The 20715-nt window shown below is 49.7% G+C and overlaps 1 protein-coding gene across 2 annotated transcripts; it reads left to right on the forward strand.

Moving 5' to 3' along the window:
• The first annotated feature begins 4158 nt into the window (after nt 1–4158).
• Nucleotides 4159–20127, forward strand: RNF122 (ring finger protein 122). 2 transcript variants are annotated; one of them, XM_030312649.1, is made up of 7 exons: nt 4159–4634; nt 9340–9496; nt 14702–14747; nt 15264–15305; nt 16519–16598; nt 16874–18107; nt 18353–20127. In XM_030312649.1, the coding sequence occupies exons 1-6, from the start codon at nt 4610–4612 to the stop codon at nt 16986–16988; spliced, it is 465 nt and encodes a 154-aa protein (XP_030168509.1). In that variant the 5' UTR covers nt 4159–4609; the 3' UTR covers nt 16989–18107; nt 18353–20127. The 2 variants fall into 2 exon arrangements, with proteins under 2 accessions (XP_030168509.1, XP_030168508.1); XM_030312648.1 differs by having other exon boundaries at nt 4162–4634; nt 16516–16598; nt 18353–20126.
• The last annotated feature ends 588 nt before the right edge of the window (nt 20128–20715 follow it).

The following is a 20715-nucleotide window of genomic DNA, read 5'->3' on the forward strand; positions in this document are numbered from 1 at the left end:
GCTCTCTCTCTCTCAACAATAAACATTAAAAATTTTTTTTAAATTTTTTTTAACGTTTATTATTGAGAGACAGAGAAAGACAGAGCATGAACATGGGAAGGGCAGAGAGAGAGGGGGACACAGAATCCCAAGCAGGCTCCAGGCTCTGAGCTGTCAGCACAGAGGCCGACGTGGGGCTCGAACTCACAAACCTCGAGATCATGACCTGAGCCGAAGTCGGGCACTTAACCAACTGAGCCACCCAGGCGCCCCAACATTAAAAAAATTTTTTTAAAAGAAATAAAAGTTTGGGGAAATGTGGGGTGCCTGGGTAGCTCAATCGGTTGAGCAACAAACTCTTAATTTTCACTCAGGTCATAATCTCACAGTTGTGGGATGGAGCCCTGCCTGGGGCCCTGAGTCAGGCTCTGAGCTAGGCATGGAGGCTGCTTAGGATTCTCTCTCTCCCTCTCCCTCTCTCTCCCACTGTCTCTCAAGAAAAGAAAAATTGGGGGAAATGTGTAAATTTGTCTAATTTTGAAGTATGTTATGTTCATTTGGGCTGAATTATCACTTTTTAAAATTTTATTTATTTATGTATTTTGAGAGAGAAAGAGAGTGAGTGAGGGCACAGGGGAGGGGCAGAGAGAGACTGAGAGAGAAAATCTCAAGCAGGCTTTGCATCATCAGTGCAGAGCCTGACACAGGGCTCAATCTCATGAACTGAGAGATCACGACCTGAGCCGAAATCAAGAGTCAGGTGTCCAACTCACCAAGCCACATAGGTGACCCAATGATCACTTTTTAATTATCAGCATGGTTAGTGTTCTCTTCCAGACCTTAGGGCTGGATCAGGAGGACCACAGAAGAGAGACTCCCTTACTGAAGGCGAAATGGGACGGTCAAGTTTTCTGGCCCCATGCTCCTCCACAGAATGAGCTGTCTCTCCCCGAAGTGGTTCTCTAATGCTTGCAAGGCCTTAAAATAGGGGCACATGGGGTATCTAAGAGGATGCTGAGGTGGGGAGGTAGGGATGAAGAGAATCTCCGGCTCCTTAAACGTTTTCCTGGAGGCTTAGTATTACCCTTCCCTCTTTCCATGGGAGATTTAGAAACATAATTCTACTTCAGCTTTCTCAAGTAACTTTGAATATATAATCCATCATCTTCTTTACTGTTTCAGTGTCTTCCTCCATAAAGTAACCAGATATATCTTCCTGACTCACAAGAGGCTAGGGGTCTGAACGCTCTGGATGGGGAAGCGGGGGTAAGTTACCTAAATTGTATTCACATGATGTGGGAAATCAGCTTGTCTTTGGTAAGACCTTCAGTCTAGAAAATGCTGGGAGACTGAACTAATCTTTTCAAGGATGTGTAAGACCAAAGCCTTTCAACCTGTATCTCTCAATCTAAGCCATCATCCGAGGCACAGCCCTCCTGGCCATCCCCAGGAGGGGTGAGGGTGAGAGGAGACTGGGAAGGGATGCATTGGGCTTCCCAAATTAGAGTCCTTTAGTGCCTCGGGAGATCTTACTGAATGCTTAAAATATCAGGCTTAAAACATAAGTTGTTATAGAACATTCTGATGACTGTAATCATGGCCCTTATAGGTGTGACCTCAGATGGTCACTGTCCTGATAGACCAGGTCTTTCCCCATGAGAACTTGTGCTGTTCCTACCTTCAAAGTATCTTCCCACTTTGGGGCTCTTTAAGAAGGGTGGGGAGAGGAGACATTCCTCACTTCTTGTCAATTTTTCCGTCAAAGTTGGAAAATCTATGCCCTACAGGGACCAACACATAGCAGGAACTTAATGCAATCAGGCTCACCTATTGACGCCTTCCCCTTGAGCCAATGTATAGAAAGAATTCTTGCATAATAATATAACATTTTTAAATCATCAACACTGTCTGGAACATAGCTTAAATTGTATGGTAATTGATTCACATGCTCGCACATACATCTATTCCAAAAGTACTTAGTGAACCAGACACTGGTCCTACAACAGTGGTTCCTGCCCTTGAAAAATCTCTTTCGGGGCGCCTGGGGGCTCAGTCGGTTAAGCGTCCGACTTCGGCTCAGGTCACGATCTCACAGTCCGTGAGTTCGAGCCCCGCGTCGGGCTCTGGGCTGATGGCTCAGAGCCTGGAGCCTGCTTCCGATTCTGTGTCTCCCTCTCTCTCTGCCCCTCCCCCGTGCATGCTCTGTCTCTCTCTGTCTCAAAAATAAATAAACGTTAAAAAAATTAAAAAAAAAAAAAGAAAAATCTCTTTCAAGGAGGGCTCCCGTGAAGGGCTCAAATTTAGGAAATCACTGGAATTATCCCGATAATCCCACAATAGACCACATTTTACATGAGGTGAAAGAAATGCAGAGAGGGACAATGACAGTGGTGAGCCACCGAAGAGATGTATTTTCAGCTGAATCTTACAAAATGTCAGGCACAGAAAGAAAAAGGGCATTCAAACATAAGTGATGCCGTGTACGAAATCACAGTCAAGAAAGAATGTCCTATGTTTAGGGGACAACAACAATAGCTTTGTGGCTGATGAATAGCATGTGAGCAAGAGAGTATTTGGCATTAGGAAGACAGGCAAAGGCCGGACTGAAACCATCTGAATGCCATACTCTACAATTTGACTTTACCCAGCAAGTAATGGGAACCAATAAAGGTTATCAAGCAAGAGAAGTAAAGGAGCAGATTTACATTTTAGGAAGATAACTCTGGGCCCAGCAGAGAGGACAGATTTGAGAGTGAGATCAGAGCATTATTTCTTTCAGCATAATTGCTTGAGAATTTGGCTGAGGAGGGGTGGGGGAAGGTGGAGACAAAGCATTCTGGAGCCCACCCTTTAACTACTGAATCAGAACCTCTGGGCTCCAGGCCTGGGAGTCTGTATATGTAACATCTCTAACATAAGTGATTCCTGTGAGCTCTAAAGTCTGGGGTAGAGACTGGAGTCAAAGAGGTCAGTTAGGAAGCTTTTGCAATTGCCCAATTAAGAGATGAAATGAGTTGGATCGGTACATGATTCCAATCCCCCAGACCAGCTCTTAAAGAAAAACAATTGTTATAAGACAATTACGTAATTAAGTGCTAAACTGTTTGTTGCATACTGCTGTGTGATCTCAGCCAAGTTATTTAATACCTTAACCATCATGCTTTTAAATGACAAAGCACTCATATGCATAATCTTATTTGAGTGTCACAAATTCCCAAGCGTTAGGGAAAGTGTTTATCACCTTCAATTAACAGATTAAGCTTAATTGGAAGATGAGATTGAGTCATTCTTATTTGTTTGCTTGCGTGTTTACTGTCTGTCTCCTCAGGCACTAAGAATCTCAGGAAGAGTAGAATCCTTCCGTCGCCAGGGACCTAGATGGGTCTCCGGTGTAAACAGCGCTGGGCACGAAGTAGGTTCACGGTGAACACATTCTGTATAAATGAAAGACAGAATGACAGATGGAAAAAAACAAGCGATGCAATGTCAGATAAAAAGAAATTATTTTGGACGGGGAATTAAAACAGTCTCTCTTCCAAGTGCTATTCAACACCTAGGTGGTTCTAGATGCTGAAGATACTGCCCTTAAGGTATTGCCCACGTGGATTTCTGGATTTGATTCTGCTACTCTGGAGCATGGAGGCCTTGACAGATCTACCTTAAGCTTACTCTTTGGCTCCTTGTTTGTAAAATGAGGGGCTGACCAAACATGAGAGGACAACCTGACCTCTTTCCAGATCTCATTTTTGCAATTCATCTACTTTACCCTCTTGCTTCAGTTCCCCCTTTAGCAGTGAGCGAAGGAACGTGCTGCTAGCCACCACCCAGGACCGAGTCCTGGACCTCGGAGCAGAAATGTAACCCCTCCCTAGAACTGGCTTCTCAAAGAGCTATAGAAATACTAAACAGTAACAGCTCTGGAGGCGGAAAACAATGTGGTACTAATCCTTCGGTTTCCTCCGGCGGAGGAGGCTGGCCCCCGCCTGCGCCAAGCTTCGCACCGCGCAGCTTGCTTGTCTTTAGAGTTAAGTTTCCCGAGGACCGGGAAGGCGAAAGGGGAGGCGCCCACTGTGCAAAGATGCTCTCCCCTTGGAGGGGGGCGGGCCTGCAAATAATACCCGGGGCCAGCAGGAAGACTCTCATTGGCCCGAGGGCGGGTGACGGGCGGGGGGCGGAGTTTGCGGGGTGGGGGGAGTAAAAGGGAGGGGGGTGTGCGCAGCCCGTGTCAGTTTCGGAGTCCTGGCGGCTCACCTTCGCGCCAAGGATCCTGAGCCGAGGCTCCCGGTGAAGCTTTTCCCTCCTCTGCGAACCGGGCCCCCCACCCTGTTCTGTAGCGCCCTGCATCTCCCCCAGCTCGGGGGCCCTTCCTGCATTTCCTCGGCGGTGCGTTGATCCTGGGGACTTTCTGTTTGTTTGTTTTCCCCTTTTCCCTCTTTGTTGCTCCGAAACCATTCAAGCCGAACCCCCCCCACCACCACCCCGGAGGGCGTTCGACTTGTGAAGAAAGGCGGCTGCCGCGGACAGCACCGGCCCCTCCTGCGGACCCGAAAGCCGGTGCGCCCACCCCGTCTGCCCTACCCGCCGGCCGCCTGCGTTCGTTCGCCGGAGGAAGCCAGCCGAGAATTCATTGATGCACCCATTCCAGTGGTGTAACGGTGAGTTCCCGGGGCGGGAGGGCGAGCGGACGCCCGGCCGGCCGCAGACGCGGAGGGGCGCAAGGCTTAAGATCAGACGGAGGGCTCGTTCTTCCTCTTCAGCTAAGTTTGTCATGAAATGGGACGGGCGAGCAGGCGTCCTGGCGCCCAACGAGGCTCTGCACAGCGCGGAATTTGAAACAAAAAAATCAGGTTTAATTCCAGGGCCGGAACGTCTCTGAACGTGCGGGGGGCGTGGGAGCCGAGGGGTTCGCGGCCTTTGTGTGGCGCCTTCGCTCTTCTACCCCCTTCCCTTGCCTTTGTGCGCTCAAACTCTGGTCTTTGTTGTGGTTGTCGGAGGAGAATTAAATCCGCGCTGGGGCTGGGATCTCCTAGAGGGAGCTCAAGTTCCCGGCCTGGAACTTTGCAGGCTATTTTAAATATGTATACAATGCAGCGTGCGGGACGGGGCGCGGAGGCGGCTTCCTCTGTGCCTTTGTTGGCTTCTCACTGGCTGCTAGGGGGCTTTGTGCTTGAGGAAGATGCCGGATTAAAGAGCGTGCCTTTATTGGATTGATAAAGCCTTGCAGATGTCTCAGCGCCTGGGTACCTTTGGGTGCAGAGTTAGGCCAGCAGGAGTCGTGCTCTGTCCCCAAGGCCACACTGTGGTACTAGCTTCTGAGCTGTGGTGGTGGCCGCACCCCCCTTACCTAAATGACCCCTCCACCCCATTCCCTACCCACCCGCCCTGGAATGATGCTAAATTCATCTCACCTGAGGCCTTTTTTTCTTCTTCTCCTTTTTTTTTTTTTTTTTTTTTTTTTTTTTGGTATTTCAGGTGATACAGGTTGGTTCTGACTCCTCACCCAAGCTATCTTAAAGGAGGGTCTTTCTGAGCGACTCAGTTAAAAGGTATTGGTGTTAGATACTAACGTTCCAATGGTTTTGGTGTTTTGACTGCGAAGTCCCAAGGCTTGGAGTTTCTGGAGGAGGTGTGTGGGGGCCGGGGGCCTTATCTCTGAGTATGGTAGGCTGGGTAGTTACAAAAAGAAAAAAGAAAAATCCATTCTTGAGGGCAGACCCCAGCCAGATCTTGGATTAATTATTTCAAGCGGCTTTTGTTTTAAGGCAGGGTTTGGACAGCATGTGTATGAGCGTCCCCCAACCCCCTCTTCCTCTTGCTGGTAGGATCTAATTTCCTGAAAATGAACCAAGCTGTGTGTGATAGGCGGGCATTGAGGGACAGGGGGGTGGGGAAGGACGGTGCATCCCGGCATCTGGGAAAGATTCCCGGCGGCTGGGAGGGGGAAGCATTTCCCAGACCCACCGATCTTCCTTGGCCAGCCTTCTCTTGACGTCATTCCAACTCCCAGCCTGCACACCACCGAGATGAGACATTCTGATGTCAAGGCTTTCTTAGGTCAGCTGAGACAATGGAACAGAGACTTCGCAAGAACCAAGGTGGCTGGCACTTTATTCTGGCGCTCCTATTTTCATATCGGGTTTTTAGACCAGCAGAAGACTTACTCTTTTTCTTTTCACTTCTTAAAGTGGCTGATAGATCCTCTGTTTTGACTCCAGTGAGGAAGCAATCCCTTCCCCCAGCCCCTTTGTGGAAAAATATCTGGAGGCTCTCTTTTCTGGGGTTGGCATTCTGCCCTTACAAGTGTTTCTCACCTACAACTCTTTCTCACATAAAGTTCCAAGCTCACCGACTCCATCCTGGAAGCCCAGGGAAAGTCTGTTAGGAGAGGTAAGATGGTCAAGGTAAACTGATCAGAGGACCACTTGAGACCAGAGTGTAGATACATATCCTCTATAATAGCCAGTGCTCTACAATTTCCCAGTACAGGAAACCAAATGGGGTTCTCTGGGACCCTAAAGGTAACCAGGACTCATCTCCTAAAAGGTGCATGGAGAGCCAAGACAGATCGGAGGTTAGACCTTCTTAGTGCATCAGTTGTTAGTGAGGTAGGGAGCCCAGAAGCAAGGGCTTCTTGTTGAGAATAAGGGTAGGAGCTAATTATTTAATCTTTTCAACAAAGTCTTTCAGGACAAAAACTACTTCTCCTTTTTGTTTTCCCACAATGTCTAGGTCAGTGCATAAATCAGCCCTCGATTAATACTTGTTGGTTGGCTGGCCATTCATTAGCTGAGGGCAGTTTCTGGGCAACTTTCCCAAATATCACTCTCCTTACTTTGGGATGGGAGCTTTTGCCAAGGGTACCAGGTTGTCTTGAAGAATCAGGAGTTACTTATCTGCTAACTAATTAAGTGAAAGCAAGCCAAACACCAGGCTAGGCACTGGAGGAGCTACAAAAGTCCAAGTTGCTGTCCTGAGACTTGGGAGTATTCGAGCTTATTAGGACTTTTTCATTTCTGATTCCAGTATTCTAGTTCTATCTCTATTGCCGTGCCTCCCTTTGTATGGCAGAAGCCTTTGTGTTCTCTTCATCCCTACACTGTAAAATCACCCCGTGATACCTTTTTTAATTTTTTTTTTATCTTACGTGTCTATCATGGTACTTGTCATATAATCGATGGTCGAGTTAAATTATGATGCTTGGAATATTTGGGCAACGTAACACAATACTAAGTATTCAAGAGCCAGAATGTGTGGTAGAGGCTGTGAGTACTGTAGAATTCAGGGAAGAGAGGGGTCACTGGAATATCATGAGGACCAGGCTTGGTGGGCGTCCAGAAGGGAGGGGGAGTTTCAGGCAGGGAAAGTTGCATGAACAAAGGTATGGAGGCAGGTGAGGACAGGTTGGACAAGAAATAGGAGACTGGTCTATGTTGGGGGATGCTGGAAAACTATGAGCAGTGGAGGTTGAGGCGACCCAGTGTGTGCATGTTTAGCAAGACTTAAAACCAGTCATGAGCCTGGGAAATACATAATGGAAACTGAGTGGGAGGATATGTCACACACATGGGCTAAAGTAGAGGAAGGACTTGACATCAGTGAGGGTCTGGGGTGGGGACTTGGAATAGAACTGGTCCCGACATCTGAAAGAGGTTTGAAGGGAGGCTCATTATATGGTCACTAGATTGATCTAGGGGATGACTGAGGCATGAGATGTAGGATGTCAAAATCGACTTCCGGTCCTTTCAGCCAGTCTTCTGCTGAATTGTAGCACTGGTAATTTTAATCTAGAATTCTCAAGTATATTAATGGGTCCTGGCTTCTAACCAAGCTGTCAGGCAGGTACTTAAAACCCATGTTGAAGACTTGGGTACAGAGGTCTTTGGAAACAAGCCTTCTTAGCTGTTTGACGTTAGACAATTTATTTAATGATTGAGTCTTTTTTTTTCCTGTAGAAGGGGTAAGTAAATTTCTCAGTGGCATTACAAAGATTAAATTGGTAGCGTGAGAATGTGCTTGGGGTATTGCAAGATTCTAGTTTTCTCGTCTCCTCACTTTCTGAAATCTAAGAATTTTGTTCTTGCCTTTTGGATCATGATAATATTTTGTCCTGGTTGCAGGACTAAACACTCCACCAGCTTATTGTTTCTATCCTATATATTTTTCTTACTGTTAAACAGTACAGAACATTTACTAATTCTCAGAACGAGTACTCCCAAAATAGAGAGTGGCCCCAGGACTGGTTAATCCAGCAATTTCACGGACATAAATCATTTCTTTCCCTCTCCCTTCCGCCACCCTCGGCCATTGGCTTTATATTGAACTGCTTTCTTTCCAGCTCTAACTTGGCTAACACCATTCCAATCTTTCCTGCTCTGGCAGAACTTGTCTTTGTTTCCTTGGCCAGAACCCTGTCACATACTTACCTCAACACCAAACTCTGGCAAGAGGCAGGTGACAACGATGATTGATAAGCCAATCAGGATTTACCCTCTGAGGATGCTTGGTCAGCCAATCAGGATTTACCCTCTGAGTCACGTGAGAAGGGGACTCATCTGGTGGCTGGTCAGTGCTTCCCCCGCTGCAGGTATAGGAATCTAATGAGGACCTTGTTAAAATGTAGATTCTGATTCATTCTGTCCAGGGTGGGCCGGAGATTTTGCATTTCTAACAAGCTCCAGGGGTTGCCAGTACTACTATGGCACTGCTTTGAGTAGGAAAGGGAAGGGTGCCCAAAGTAAGCTGCACCTCCCCCCCTCCCCCCCCCCATCTCTTTCTGGAACACTGGCCCAGCCTCAGGGTGAACAGTTTCTATTCTGGTCCTGGTGCAGCCTGTCTCCTGGAGCAGGTGGCTTAATAATGACAGATGACCTTTGCAACTGCACCTCGGCAATTTACAAAGTACATGTCTCACACCAGTTTGGGTCCTCTCTGCATTTTGCTTGTTTTTAAATGACAAAGTGAAGCTTAGATAAGTAAGTTCTTAAAGGTCACCTCTCTAGGGAGAGGCAGTGTTGGAACCCAAGTACCCATTTTCTCACCTACGGCTCTTCGTTCTGCTACTGCACTAAATGAGCTTCTACCCTTTGGAGTCTAGTTTCCCATTTGCTGAATCCTTGATCCCCTGGATGGGGATGCAGTTTTAAGTACTGTGTGTAGTATCCCATTTCACGGATCGCTGAGTGACCCAAGATAATGTAGCTAGTCAGTATCAGAGCTGGGTTATAAACTTAAGTGTCGGCATCAGAGAGGTTTAGGACCCCGGAGCCTGCCATTTCTCTCTCCGTCCTGCCTGACCTGAGTACCATCAGCCCCAGTGGTCAATTTCCAACTATAATGCTTTCCCTCTCCCTTTCTTTTCAGGGTGTTTTTGTGGCCTGGGACTGGTTAGCACCAACAAGTCCTGCTCAATGCCACCCATCAGTTTCCAAGACCTTCCCCTCAACATCTACATGGTCATCTTTGGCACAGGCATCTTCGTCTTCATGCTCAGTCTCATCTTCTGCTGCTATTTTATCAGGTGGGTGGCACCCTGGGTGACCTGGGGCAAGGAGTCCAGGAGGAGGAGGCCGGGGGGTAGAGTGGGCCAAGTGAGATTCCCACAGCAGTCCCTAACTTCCCACTGGGGCCCCTGCTTTGAGGACAGGGCTCAGCCTGTCCTTCCTTGGGCCCCTGAGGCCTGGTGTTTCTATTTTCAGCAGCCTCTGGAGCTGTCCCAGAGCATATAAGGTCACCATTGGTTGGGCTACATCGCATCTCTTGGCCAGTTATTCTAGGGTGGCCTAGAATTACTATCTGACCAAGTGATATCATTGGTCATCCCTTAACCATGTCTCCACTCCCCATGCGTAACCTCTGGGTGGCCGGGGATAGGTGGGCATCGGTTACACCAACGGCATGTTCCTCTGCCCTCCTGGGAAATCCTGCCGTCAGCCATCCAGATGCTAATATTAGCAAGCTGATGTCTGGAGAGCCGCTTGGTCTGCCTCGTAAGCTCTTCTTTTTTGATAGTGAGAAAAACCCTAAAAACGCCCCTTATTCTTACTGCGTGGAGATCCAGGGGAGGACTTGAGCATGGCGGGGCTAGCCAGGGAGGTGTTTCTTCACCTCCCGTTGAAAGACATGGGAATTGGTGGCTGGTTTTCTACCCAAAATTTAGGGCATGACTGGCATTTAGAGTGGAAATTAGTGTTTCTGGCAAGGGCATGCTGTTGGGATCACCAGTTCCTCATTGTATGGGACTGTCCTGCACACTGGGGAATGTTGAGTATCCCTGAACGTGCTAATGGTCTTTAGGGCCATTGTGATAACCACCCCCTACCCCCACCACACCTTACGAAATCTCTACGTAGCCAGCAGCTGGAGTCTTAAATCCTTTAAATTAAAAGGAGGGACAGAGGAGTTCTGGCTTCCTCCTGAGATGTCTTGGTGGGTCTGAATGCTTTGCCCAGAGAAGGGGCAAGGGGGAGGCAGACACTCAGTCTCTATTCCTAAGGCTAGCAAGAGTTTCCTCTAAAAAAGAGGAAGGGCCCTCAGTGCCCCCAGTCAGCTACTTTAGGCCTCTTCTTTCTCAGAACTTTAAAAAAGTTCCTGGGACTGGAGTCTTCCACTTAAAAGTTGATGCAGAGAAGATCGTGGTGTATTTTCCCTCTTGTACAACCGAGCCTAACATTTGCATAAGTGGGAGTGAGGGCAGTTTTCTAGCATCTCCCCACCCCTTCCCCTTTCCCCAAGCCTACGTTTTCTTCCTCAAACATTCTGCCTTCCTGACCACCAGCCACCCCCATCTCCCCATACCGAGCAATTCGTGCAGTTCCCCAGGGACTAAAGATGGAGACATACCAAATACCAAAGGTATATATATGATACTGGGAGAGGGGTCTGCAAAAGCAGCTCTGGTGTACACACACACACACACACACACACACACACACACACACACAAGCTGCAAAGGCAGTCAAGTGAAGAAAAATCTAGAAAATCACTCTGGGCCAGGATGTGGGTGACCAGGGTTCATTTCCTAACTCTGCCACTAATACGTGCGACCTTGGGTTTTAGTTCTTCTTTACCAAGTGCCTTCTTTGTGCCACACTATGGTTGGCATTTTGTGAAACACCCCTCCAGTTTCTATATTAGCCCATGTTGTAAATGAGGAAATTCATGCTCTGGCAGTTAAGAATTTGCCCAAGGTCCTATATCGAGGAAGATCCAGGGGTGGGCTAGCCCAGTGGTCATTAGCTAGAGTCTTTCAGATTCCATATGTCCACCTTCCCTGTCGGGTTCCCATTCCTTGAATGGAAATAAAAGGAACAGCTGCAGCATCCCTTAGCACCCCCATACGGCCGGAGATGGGGGTCCTGAGAAGGACAGGCTGGGGAGCTAGATAGGGCTGATTTATTTTTGTCTGGCTGGAGTGGAAGAACAGAGCCGTAACCACATGATACCAAAAGCTTTCCTGACTGCGGGCCGCTTGGCGCCACCTGTCCCTTCCGCAGTAATCTGCCCCTTCTGTCACCCCCACCTTCTGTCCTGCAGCCTGCCCAGAGTCAGCTGACCCCGGACTTTCATGGTTCCAGAGGCTCGCTGCTGTGTGGCAGCCTGTGGGTGTCTATATATAGAAAGACACACAGGCACAGAAGCCACTTCCTCTCCCCGCTTCTCAGTTTCCTCCGTAGCCAAAATAGGCCCATGACCCCTACTCTCCACCTGGTGAGCTCATTGGCCAACGCCAGCCTCCTCTCCCCTGCTCCCCTCACCCGTTCTTCCCTGTTCCCCAGGAGCTGACCTCTGCCCTACACAGGATGGAGGGGCCAGTGAAGTACAAATAGGCAGGAAAGGAGCAATTATTTTCAGGACCTGGTGGCATTGTTTGCTCCAAAAGGGAAAAGCAGTGAGGGAGAGCCCGCTGGCAGTGGCTAGAAATGGTCTCATTGAAATCGGAGTATTTTTAGTAGCTTTGCTCACCCAACAGCTGAGAGGGCCACCTGTCCAAAGTAGCCGGCACTACCTCCTCTGCTGGGATGTCCCAGGGGCTTTGCTTTTCTGCTTTGTTTCCCTTGCGACCTTTTTGGGTCTCATCACAATGTACACCTTCCTGTTCTGGAAAGTCTGCATGCAGGGCGAAGGGGGTGGGTCTGCAGCCTTTCACTCTTCTGGTGGTACTGGGCTCTGAGACCCAGGCTGCTGGAGGATCCTTGACTGCGGCCATCAAATGGAGCCAGGCAGACACAGGGGGTGAGGGTGGGCAGGGGGCGCCCTGCGCATCCCAGGATACAGGGAGCAGAAAGGCACGGCACACCCTACCTGCGTAGAGCCGTGTTGCAGGTGAGGTGGTTGAGACCCCAAGGATGTGTGGCATCCTCTCATTCTCGGGGTTAAAAAGCAGGCCCCTCACCACTTCCTTATTTACTCTTCGGCATCCCCGCGACAGAGACGGTGACTGCCTGAGAATGCGGCTGTGAGCACTTTGACTGTGAGAACACTTTTTTGCTTCCCCAGCTTCATTCGGTGTCAGCCAGGTGACAGTTGTCCGTTGAAGCCTTGCATGCACCCTGCCCCGTCCGTCTTGTTTGGAAGCGGGCACAGAGATGCATGCATCTGAAAAGCTTTCCCGGACTGAGGCGTTCTCTGAGTAAAGGACGGAACAGTGGGAGTCCTGGCTAGGTCTTTGGCCCAACCCTCCAATGACCAGAGACCCTCCAGTGGATGTGCTGCCCTGGGACTTAGCCCTATGGTGCAGGAGTCAACCTGGACTGGAGTTCTTTTTTAAGATTTTATTATTATTTTTTTAAGTTTATTTATTTTGAGGAAGACAGAGACAGCATGAGCGGGGGAGGGGCAGAGAGAGAGAGGGAGAGAGAGAATCCCAAGCAGGCTCCACACTGTCAGCGCAGAGCCCAATGAGGGGCTCAAACTTACCAAACCGTGATCATGACCTTAGCTGAAACCAAGAGTCAGACGCTTAACGGACTGAGCCACCCAGAGGCCCCTTAAGATTTTTTTCAAGTCCTCTCTACATCCAACATGGGGCTCAAACTCCCAATCCTGAGATCAAGAGTCACATGCTCCACCACTGAGCCAGCCAGGTGCCCCTGGACTGGAGTTCTTAAGAGTCTCCAGGCACCCGGCCTCCCAGGGCCCTGACTTGTGCTAGGAACAGTGGAGATAGCTGGGAGCTAGATCCAGATCTGCCCCCCGACTGTGCCTGGGGCATGGCTCTGCTCTGCCCCTCATTCCGCACCTTCCGCTGTTCTAGTCAGCGTCTCCACAGTGCCTGTGGTGCAGGCACCTTCTTACCTTCTCGTTGAGGTTCCTGATTTGAGATTCTCTTCCTCTGACTCCTGTCAGCCTTCTTGTTCTGCAAAAGGACAAACATTTGGGGCTTTGGAAGTCACACAGTCTCTTTCTTAACTACCCCCACTCTACTGTGCAAAAGCCGCCACAGATAATATGTAATATTTAATTATTATCACATGCACACATGCGCGCGCGCGCTCTCTCTCTCTCTCTCTCTCTCAAAAATAAACATTTAAAAAGTTAAGAATAAAAATCAGTCTTAGCTCATAGGCTCTATTGAACAAGTGGCCCTTAGGCCATCGTCCGCCACATCTATTCTAACTTGACGGGTTTCTGATGTTTCCTTCCAATAACGCAGATCTGGCAGAAGTGCTCAGTGGAGAGAAAGCCCCATGTGGCTCCCAAGTATAGGAGGACACAGAGCCACCTGCTTGATTTGGACGGCTTCTCTCCCTGCAAATAAAGAAGCAGCAATACTGCGTAATCGTGATCCTAGCCGTTCGCTGTAGGCTTGTTGATGAAGATCGGGTGTTTCCCAAGGGATCTGGTCTCCTTCTCAGGACGATGGTGTGTCCCACCTAATAGGCGAAAACAGGCCACACTGTTAAAGCGCTCAGGCCCTATGCTCTGATAGACTGATTCAAATCCGCCTCTTGCTGCCGACTAGCCGGGAGGTTTGGGCGAGTTACTTCTTTGGACTCCATTTTCCTTATCTGTAAAAAGGAGGGTTTCTCGCAAAGTATGTGAATATGGTAACACAGGGATGGGGGCAAGCAAGTCCTCGATACAACCGCTGCGTTATTGCCGTTAGTAACAACACACTGGGTTTTGGCTATTGAGTTAGGTTGTGTGCAGGCCACCAGCTGGAAACTGAAGAGAAGAAAACAAAGAGGGCATCCTCGGTGTTTGCCTGGGTGCCGTGAAGGGGAGAGTGTGCTTTGGTTCAGAATATTAGTGTTCCCCTGGGTGGAAAATTCCCCAGAGTCAACAGAGACTCACTTACACTGCTACCCTGGCTTAATGGCAAGATCCCTTGTAAGAATATCTAACTTCTGTATACTCAGGAAGCGGAGTATTGACCTCTCGACTTGGGGGGCCTGAGGAGACTGACTTTCTGGGAAACAGCAGGGAGTACGAATGAATAATTCTGCCAGAATGTGCTCTGCCAGAATTCCCCGATCTGTGGGACCTGACGGTAAGTTTTGAGGCTGTTGTGGCTGAGTAAGAGTCTGAGTCCTTAATCAACTCTGGGCAACCTGCACAGGTCCAACCACACCATACTCCATGGCTTCTCCGGGACAAGACGCCCCTCTGAGGAGCAGCCTCTCCGCCCCCAGAAGAGGGCCCACGCAGCCTGCCTGCCTCTCTCACTCTGAATGGCTCTAATTTGTACAAAGGCATGGCAACCTCTCCTTTCTCTCTCCCCTAGCAAACTCCGGAACCAGGCACAGAGTGAGCGATACGGCTATAAAGAGGTAAAGTGCTACATCTTTCTTTCTTTTAAAAACATTTTTTTCAATGTTTATTTTTGAGAGACAGAGACAGAGGGTGAGTGGGGGAGGGAGACACAATCTGAAGCAGGCTCCAGGCTCCCAGCTGTCAGCATAGAGCCCGACGCGGGGCTTGAACCCACGGACTGTGAGATTCTGACCTGAGATGAAGTCAGACGCTTAACCGACTGAGCCACCCAGGCGCCCCAAGTGCTACATCTTCCTGTGAGACTTCCTCTCTGCTACCTGCCCTGCTAGAGAGAGGATAGGCAGCAAGCAAGCTGAACCCCCTCTGCCTCCCTGCTGGCTCCCCCTGGCCAGTGCTTTGTACCGTCCTCGAGTCTGGCCTGGCCCGGCCCAGGCAGTGGCCAAGCCCTCCCCCTTCACCAGAGGAAGAGGAAGACACGCCTGTGCGGGGCTGGTGACTCCCTTGGCTGGATGATAGCACCTGGCCCCTGTGCTTGGCTTCTTCTGACGCCATGCCTCCTCTCTCCTTTTCAGGTGGTGCTTAAAGGTGATGCCAAGAAGTTGCAGTTATATGGGGTAAGTGTCCTGGGCCAGGGTGCAGGAGGGCCCTGGCTGGCAAGGCAGACAGCACCCTCTCCAGCTCTCAGCCAGGGCCTTTCAGGAGCTTATCTCCTTGGGCCAAATAAATGTGACTCATTCCAGTAGGTAATCCGTGTATGGAATTCATTATGTCTGGAACCGGCGCAGGCAGAAAACATAACGGGATCGCGGAAGGGTTGGAATGAGCGAGGACACGTGGCCCTGGAAAGGCTGCTGTGCATCATGTTTAAGGGGAGGATGGGTCTACCTCTCCACGCCAGATCCCAGCTACCCTTCCCTGCTTCTAGGTCTCCCGTCTTGGTTTTTCACCAAAGAAGGCCCTTTTTACCCTTACACATATACTCTGTCCTGGCAGACTGTGGACCTGACCAGTGCATCTAGCCCTGCCATTCTCGCCTGTTTGCTCTCCAGTCCCCTCCCCCAAGCAATACTGCCACTCCTTGGGTCCCATCAACACAGACTCTTTAGGAGTGAGCTGTTGCCTCTTCCTTCCCTACTTGTGCCCATGAGATCATCTAACTTTCTCAAGACTTCTGTCCATAACCACAGACACTTGTGCACAGGGTGTTTGTGGTGGTTGGGCACCAGGCGGACCCACGGGGATCGCGAGACATGAGACAGCCTAGGAATGCTTCATTTTATCCCTCTTTGATGTGTGCTATCACATCTCAGCAAATTCAGTGTTCCCTGAGCCCTCCTTGAGAGGGAGAATTCAGCTGTGATCAAGAAGTTAGTCCAGAATTACAGCAAGCTAGAGTCCAAGAATATGAACTGAACATTATACCCCCATTTTTACCTTTAGATATAGATGCATGCCTCCTTGCAAAATGTACTAGGCTAGAAAGGATTAAAAAATACTCCTCTAGAACACTTACGGTCAATGGAAATTTCTGTGATGATAGAAATGTTCTATATCTGCCCTATCCAGTATGGGAGCCACCATGGCCACATTGTGGTTACCGAGCCGCTGAAATGTACCTAGTGCAACTGAGGAACTAAACCTTTAATTTCATCTTCCTTTGGTCTTGTGAACAGTCTGGTGTGGTTAGTGGCTAGCCTATGACTCAAGTTTCCGTGGCTAATCAGGAAAGTGGGCTAGAGCTTTGTTTTCTTGGATGGGGATGAGCCGATGGGTGAATGCGGTTCTTCCCCAATCTCCTCTCACACCTTCCCTTTCTTCCCACAGCAGACCTGTGCAGTCTGTCTGGAAGACTTCAAGGGGAAGGACGAGCTAGGTGTGCTCCCATGCCAACATGCCTTTCACCGGAAGTAAGTATCCACCGTGGGGGACGTGTGTCCAGGGGATACCTTTCGAAAGGAATGAGTAGGGAGCGTCTTCGAGAACCTGTAATCCCTACCCCCTCCCATCTGCCCCTTGCCAGCGATGCCTGACATCCTGTCTGGACACCAGGCAAGCCGGAGGGGTTGGACCGGGGCAAGGATGGAGGTGTTGCTGTTCGGAGAAGCAGCTGGGCTCTCTGAGTGAGAGACACGTGGAACAGGTTGGGGGTCTTAGGGGAAAACTGGTCTTCTTCCGCCCACAGGTGTCTGGTGAAGTGGCTAGAAGTACGCTGTGTCTGCCCTATGTGTAACAAGCCCATTGCTGGGCCCTCAGAGGCCACTCAGAGCATTGGAATCCTATTGGACGAGCTGGTGTGAATGCTGCCTCTACACCAAGGCCTGGAGAAGACCGCTTGCCTCATGGGTGCCTGGCCCCTCCACACAGCTACGGGTGAACAAGACTGGTGGGTGGTGACTGACGTGCTTACCTGAAGGGGCAGTAATGCAGGGCTGGGCTCCCACCATCGGGGGGGGCCTGAGTCGCCCCACCTTTCTGCCTCCTGAAGCCTTCTTCAGCTACTCAGCACCTGCTACTCAGCACTGGCGGTGTCACCCATCAAGAATGCTGTATCCTGGTACCGGACTGTCTACCTGCCTGTCCCTGTGGGGGAAGCTGGGGAAGGCAATCCACCCCTATCTGGCCGAGAACTTGGAGCTCACCCCTTAGGAGGACTGGCTGCCCTGACCTAGAAGAAGGGAGGAGATGGGCCCTGCCCCACCTGTAACCTGCCTCCCCTCTTCGCTTCTTCCACAGGAAGGGGAGAAGGGGAGGAAGGAACCATCAAGGAACCAAGTGCCTCCAGTGCAAGCGAGGGAGGCTCTGTAGGAAATCAGGAAGAACGGGGACATGGAAAAAGGAAAGTCAATGTTTACATGGGGCCTATGGAAATAAAGGCTTGGCCTGTAGGCCTGCTGACCACAGGGTAATGGGGGGCGGATGCCTTCCCTCTGCTAGGATCTGAGGTGCTATCCATTCACTGTCTTCCTCAGCTGATCTCAGAGCGTCCTATTCCGTTTTGGGGTTATAGTACCCCTCCAGAGGAAGGGCTTATTTTACACTCAAATGAATTCCCAGGGGCTTTTTCTAAAGGAGCAAAAGGGGCCTGGGGATGGGGGTGTCTGAAGGTTAAGGTGGCAACAGATACCTTCTTCCCCTTTGTAAATAGTATTTTTATACTTCATCCTCACCATCTCAGGCTTTATACATGGAATCCCCTGAATGGAGGGGGTGGGGTTTCCTCTCTCCTCCTCCCCCCCCCAGAATAGGTGAGGGTGGGAGAAAGGTATGTATTTAAAGAAAATTAAATTTAATAACAAGTTTCTCTTTTTGCCTGTGGTTGTGGCCTGTGTCTCTTGGCCCTTTTCTGCCAGCAGAGAAAACAAGTTCTCTACCCGCCTCTCGCTTCTCCATAGTCAGGGCACACTATGCGCACAAAGGTTCCTAATTCTTTTTTTTTTTAATTTTTTTTTCCAACGTTTTTATTTATTTTTTGGGACAGAGAGAGACAGAGCATGAACGGGGGAGGGGCAGAGAGAGAGGGAGACACAGAATCGGAAACAGGCTCCAGGCTCTGAGCCATCAGCCCAGAGCCCGACGCGGGGCTCGAACTCACGGAGCGCGAGATCGTGACCTGGCTGAAGTCGGACGCTCAACCGACTGCGCCACCCAGGCGCCCCCAAAGGTTCCTAATTCTTAAAAAAAAAAAAACAAAAACACTGATATCAGGTTATTACCCATATAACATAGGGCTCACATCAGTGTACTTTAAGACCAGACTAAAAATATTCTAAAGGCGGGCTTAAAGAAAGTTGATGTATGTCACCCAAGTGTGTGACAGGACACTGAAATTCCAAAGACTTGAAATGAATAGCGTCCCATGTTTAATTCAAGCAATTGTGCTCTTAGCACAACTAAAGGTCAAGGTTGCTACCATAGAGGCTTGATCTCTTTCCCTTATTAAGCTTTTCTCTTGCCTACTTGCTGACCATCATGGACACATGCTACCCCCTGAACCCACATCTAGAAGTGTTGGCATTAACGAACGTATGCCCCTCTGTGCGCTCAGATCTTGTACCCACACCCTCCAGCTTTGCTCTCAGTGTCTCAAGGGAGCATAGAACCAATAACGGATATGCAAAATGGATTATGAGGGCCGGGAACAATGTTCTTGGGCATCACAGCATGGAGCCGGTGGGCCGAGGTTGACCCTTGTCGGTGGAACACGGCAGTGGCCAATGGTCGTCCCAGGGGAGCAGGCCCTGGGCACAGTAGGAATATTTGTTGAGCGAAGTCGAATGTAGCCGTGGGTCATGGATGTGCAAGAGCCGCCCGTGCACCCAGAGGAGCCAGGCCTAAAGGGCAGGCATGACCCCCTCCCTCTCCCGCAGTTTTGCCATGGAGGCTGTCGGCACACCGGGTGCTCGTGCTTGACAGACCCGAGGCGGTCCTCGTGAGGTTGTCAGCACCTCTCCTTTGCCCAAGGACCTCCTCCACACTGGGCATAACCCCTGCTCCCTGCCTCTGCCCCCTCCTTGCTGTTGCCAACCCTACAGAGTCTGGTCTTTTCCTCACTGGGCACCCGTTCGAGTCCTGCCAGTTTCAGTGTGCAGAATAAATGTATTTCCTTAGCAAAACAGACCCTCCCTCTAGCTCCTGCTGCAGCCTTATGGTGGAGGCAGGTCTGGGACGAGGGGGGAAAGGTGGTCTAACAGGTTGGCTTCACCATCTACATGCTCCTACCTTGCCGTCTCCCCTCCTCTTAGGGAGAATTTACCAGTGCTGGCATATTCTGATTAGAATGTTGGGACTAAAATGTGTTTACAAACTTGAATGGCATTGTCCTGACGTCAAAATGACGGGGTAAAAATGCCTCGGAGCTAGGTAGGTGGTACTACGGTGCACAGCGGCGAACAGGCACAATGTTCTCACTGATCAGACGGGAATGGCAGTAACGAGTCACAGTCCCAGCCCCAAATTCATGACCCATTAGTGTGGTCTTGTTTCTCAGCGCAATGTGTCCAGATCACCTGGGCTAGACACTGCCACGTGCTGGAAGGCAAGACATTCCTTGCGTTGGGAAAGCAACGGTGTGTTTTGGGTGAGCAAGCTCACCCGTGGGGAGGGGATACCTGAGCTGAATCCTGAGGGAGTATCCTGGATAAAAGCACCCCAGGGATTAACCAGCCTCGTGGGGGTCAGAGAGTGCACGCGAGTCAGTGTGAAGCTGAGGTGGGGAAAGGCTGGGAGAGAGACAGTCCCAGGTGGCACTGGAACCTGAGACTTGACAGAGTAAGAATCCCGAAGTTCCTTGGATCAGGCTTTTAAAAGATCAGAGCACCATTTGGAAGCTAAGCCAATGCTTTTCTTCCTTGCACAAAATGTTCACAGGCAACTACAGTGTAGATAGCACTGCTCCCACTGCTGAAAAAGAATTTGAATCTTAAACATGTTTCAAAGAGCAAAAAGGGGTGCCTGGGTGGCTCAGTCGGTTGAGCATCTGACTCTTGATTTTAGCAGGCTTGCGCTCTCTAAGGAAAGGAAGGAAGGAAGAGAAAGAAAGTAAAAACCATGGGTTTTTAAAAACCTGGCTGACTCAGTTGATAGAGCATGCAACTCTTGATTTTGGGGTTATAAATTTGAGCCCCACGTTGGGCATAGGGATTACTTAAACCCAAACAAACAAAAAACAAAGTAAAAAACTGAAGGAAGTTGAGCGATAATCATATATACCAGGATCCCAACTCCAATGATCTGTGGCAAAGCAAACACCAATCAATCGAAAGATAACGAGCACTTACCCCTCAGTGTGTTCTTTTATAAAATACATTTTGCTCTCCTTTCTGTATATACCCCTCTGAGTTTGGGATTAGGAAAAGAGTGTTGAGAAAAGCACCTAAGTAGCCTACTCATACTTATACAGATTGTGCACAGCTAAGTTCAACGTTGGATTTGCTGACCAACAACAGCTTTGGAGGCAGACTGCTCTCCATGAAGATTCTGAAAGTAGCAGGTGCTATGAGCTCCTGGGCGGACGCCCTCATGGAA

This window comes from Lynx canadensis, chromosome B1 (genome assembly GCF_007474595.2).
Source record: "Lynx canadensis isolate LIC74 chromosome B1, mLynCan4.pri.v2, whole genome shotgun sequence".
Lineage (NCBI taxonomy): Eukaryota > Metazoa > Chordata > Mammalia > Carnivora > Felidae > Lynx > Lynx canadensis.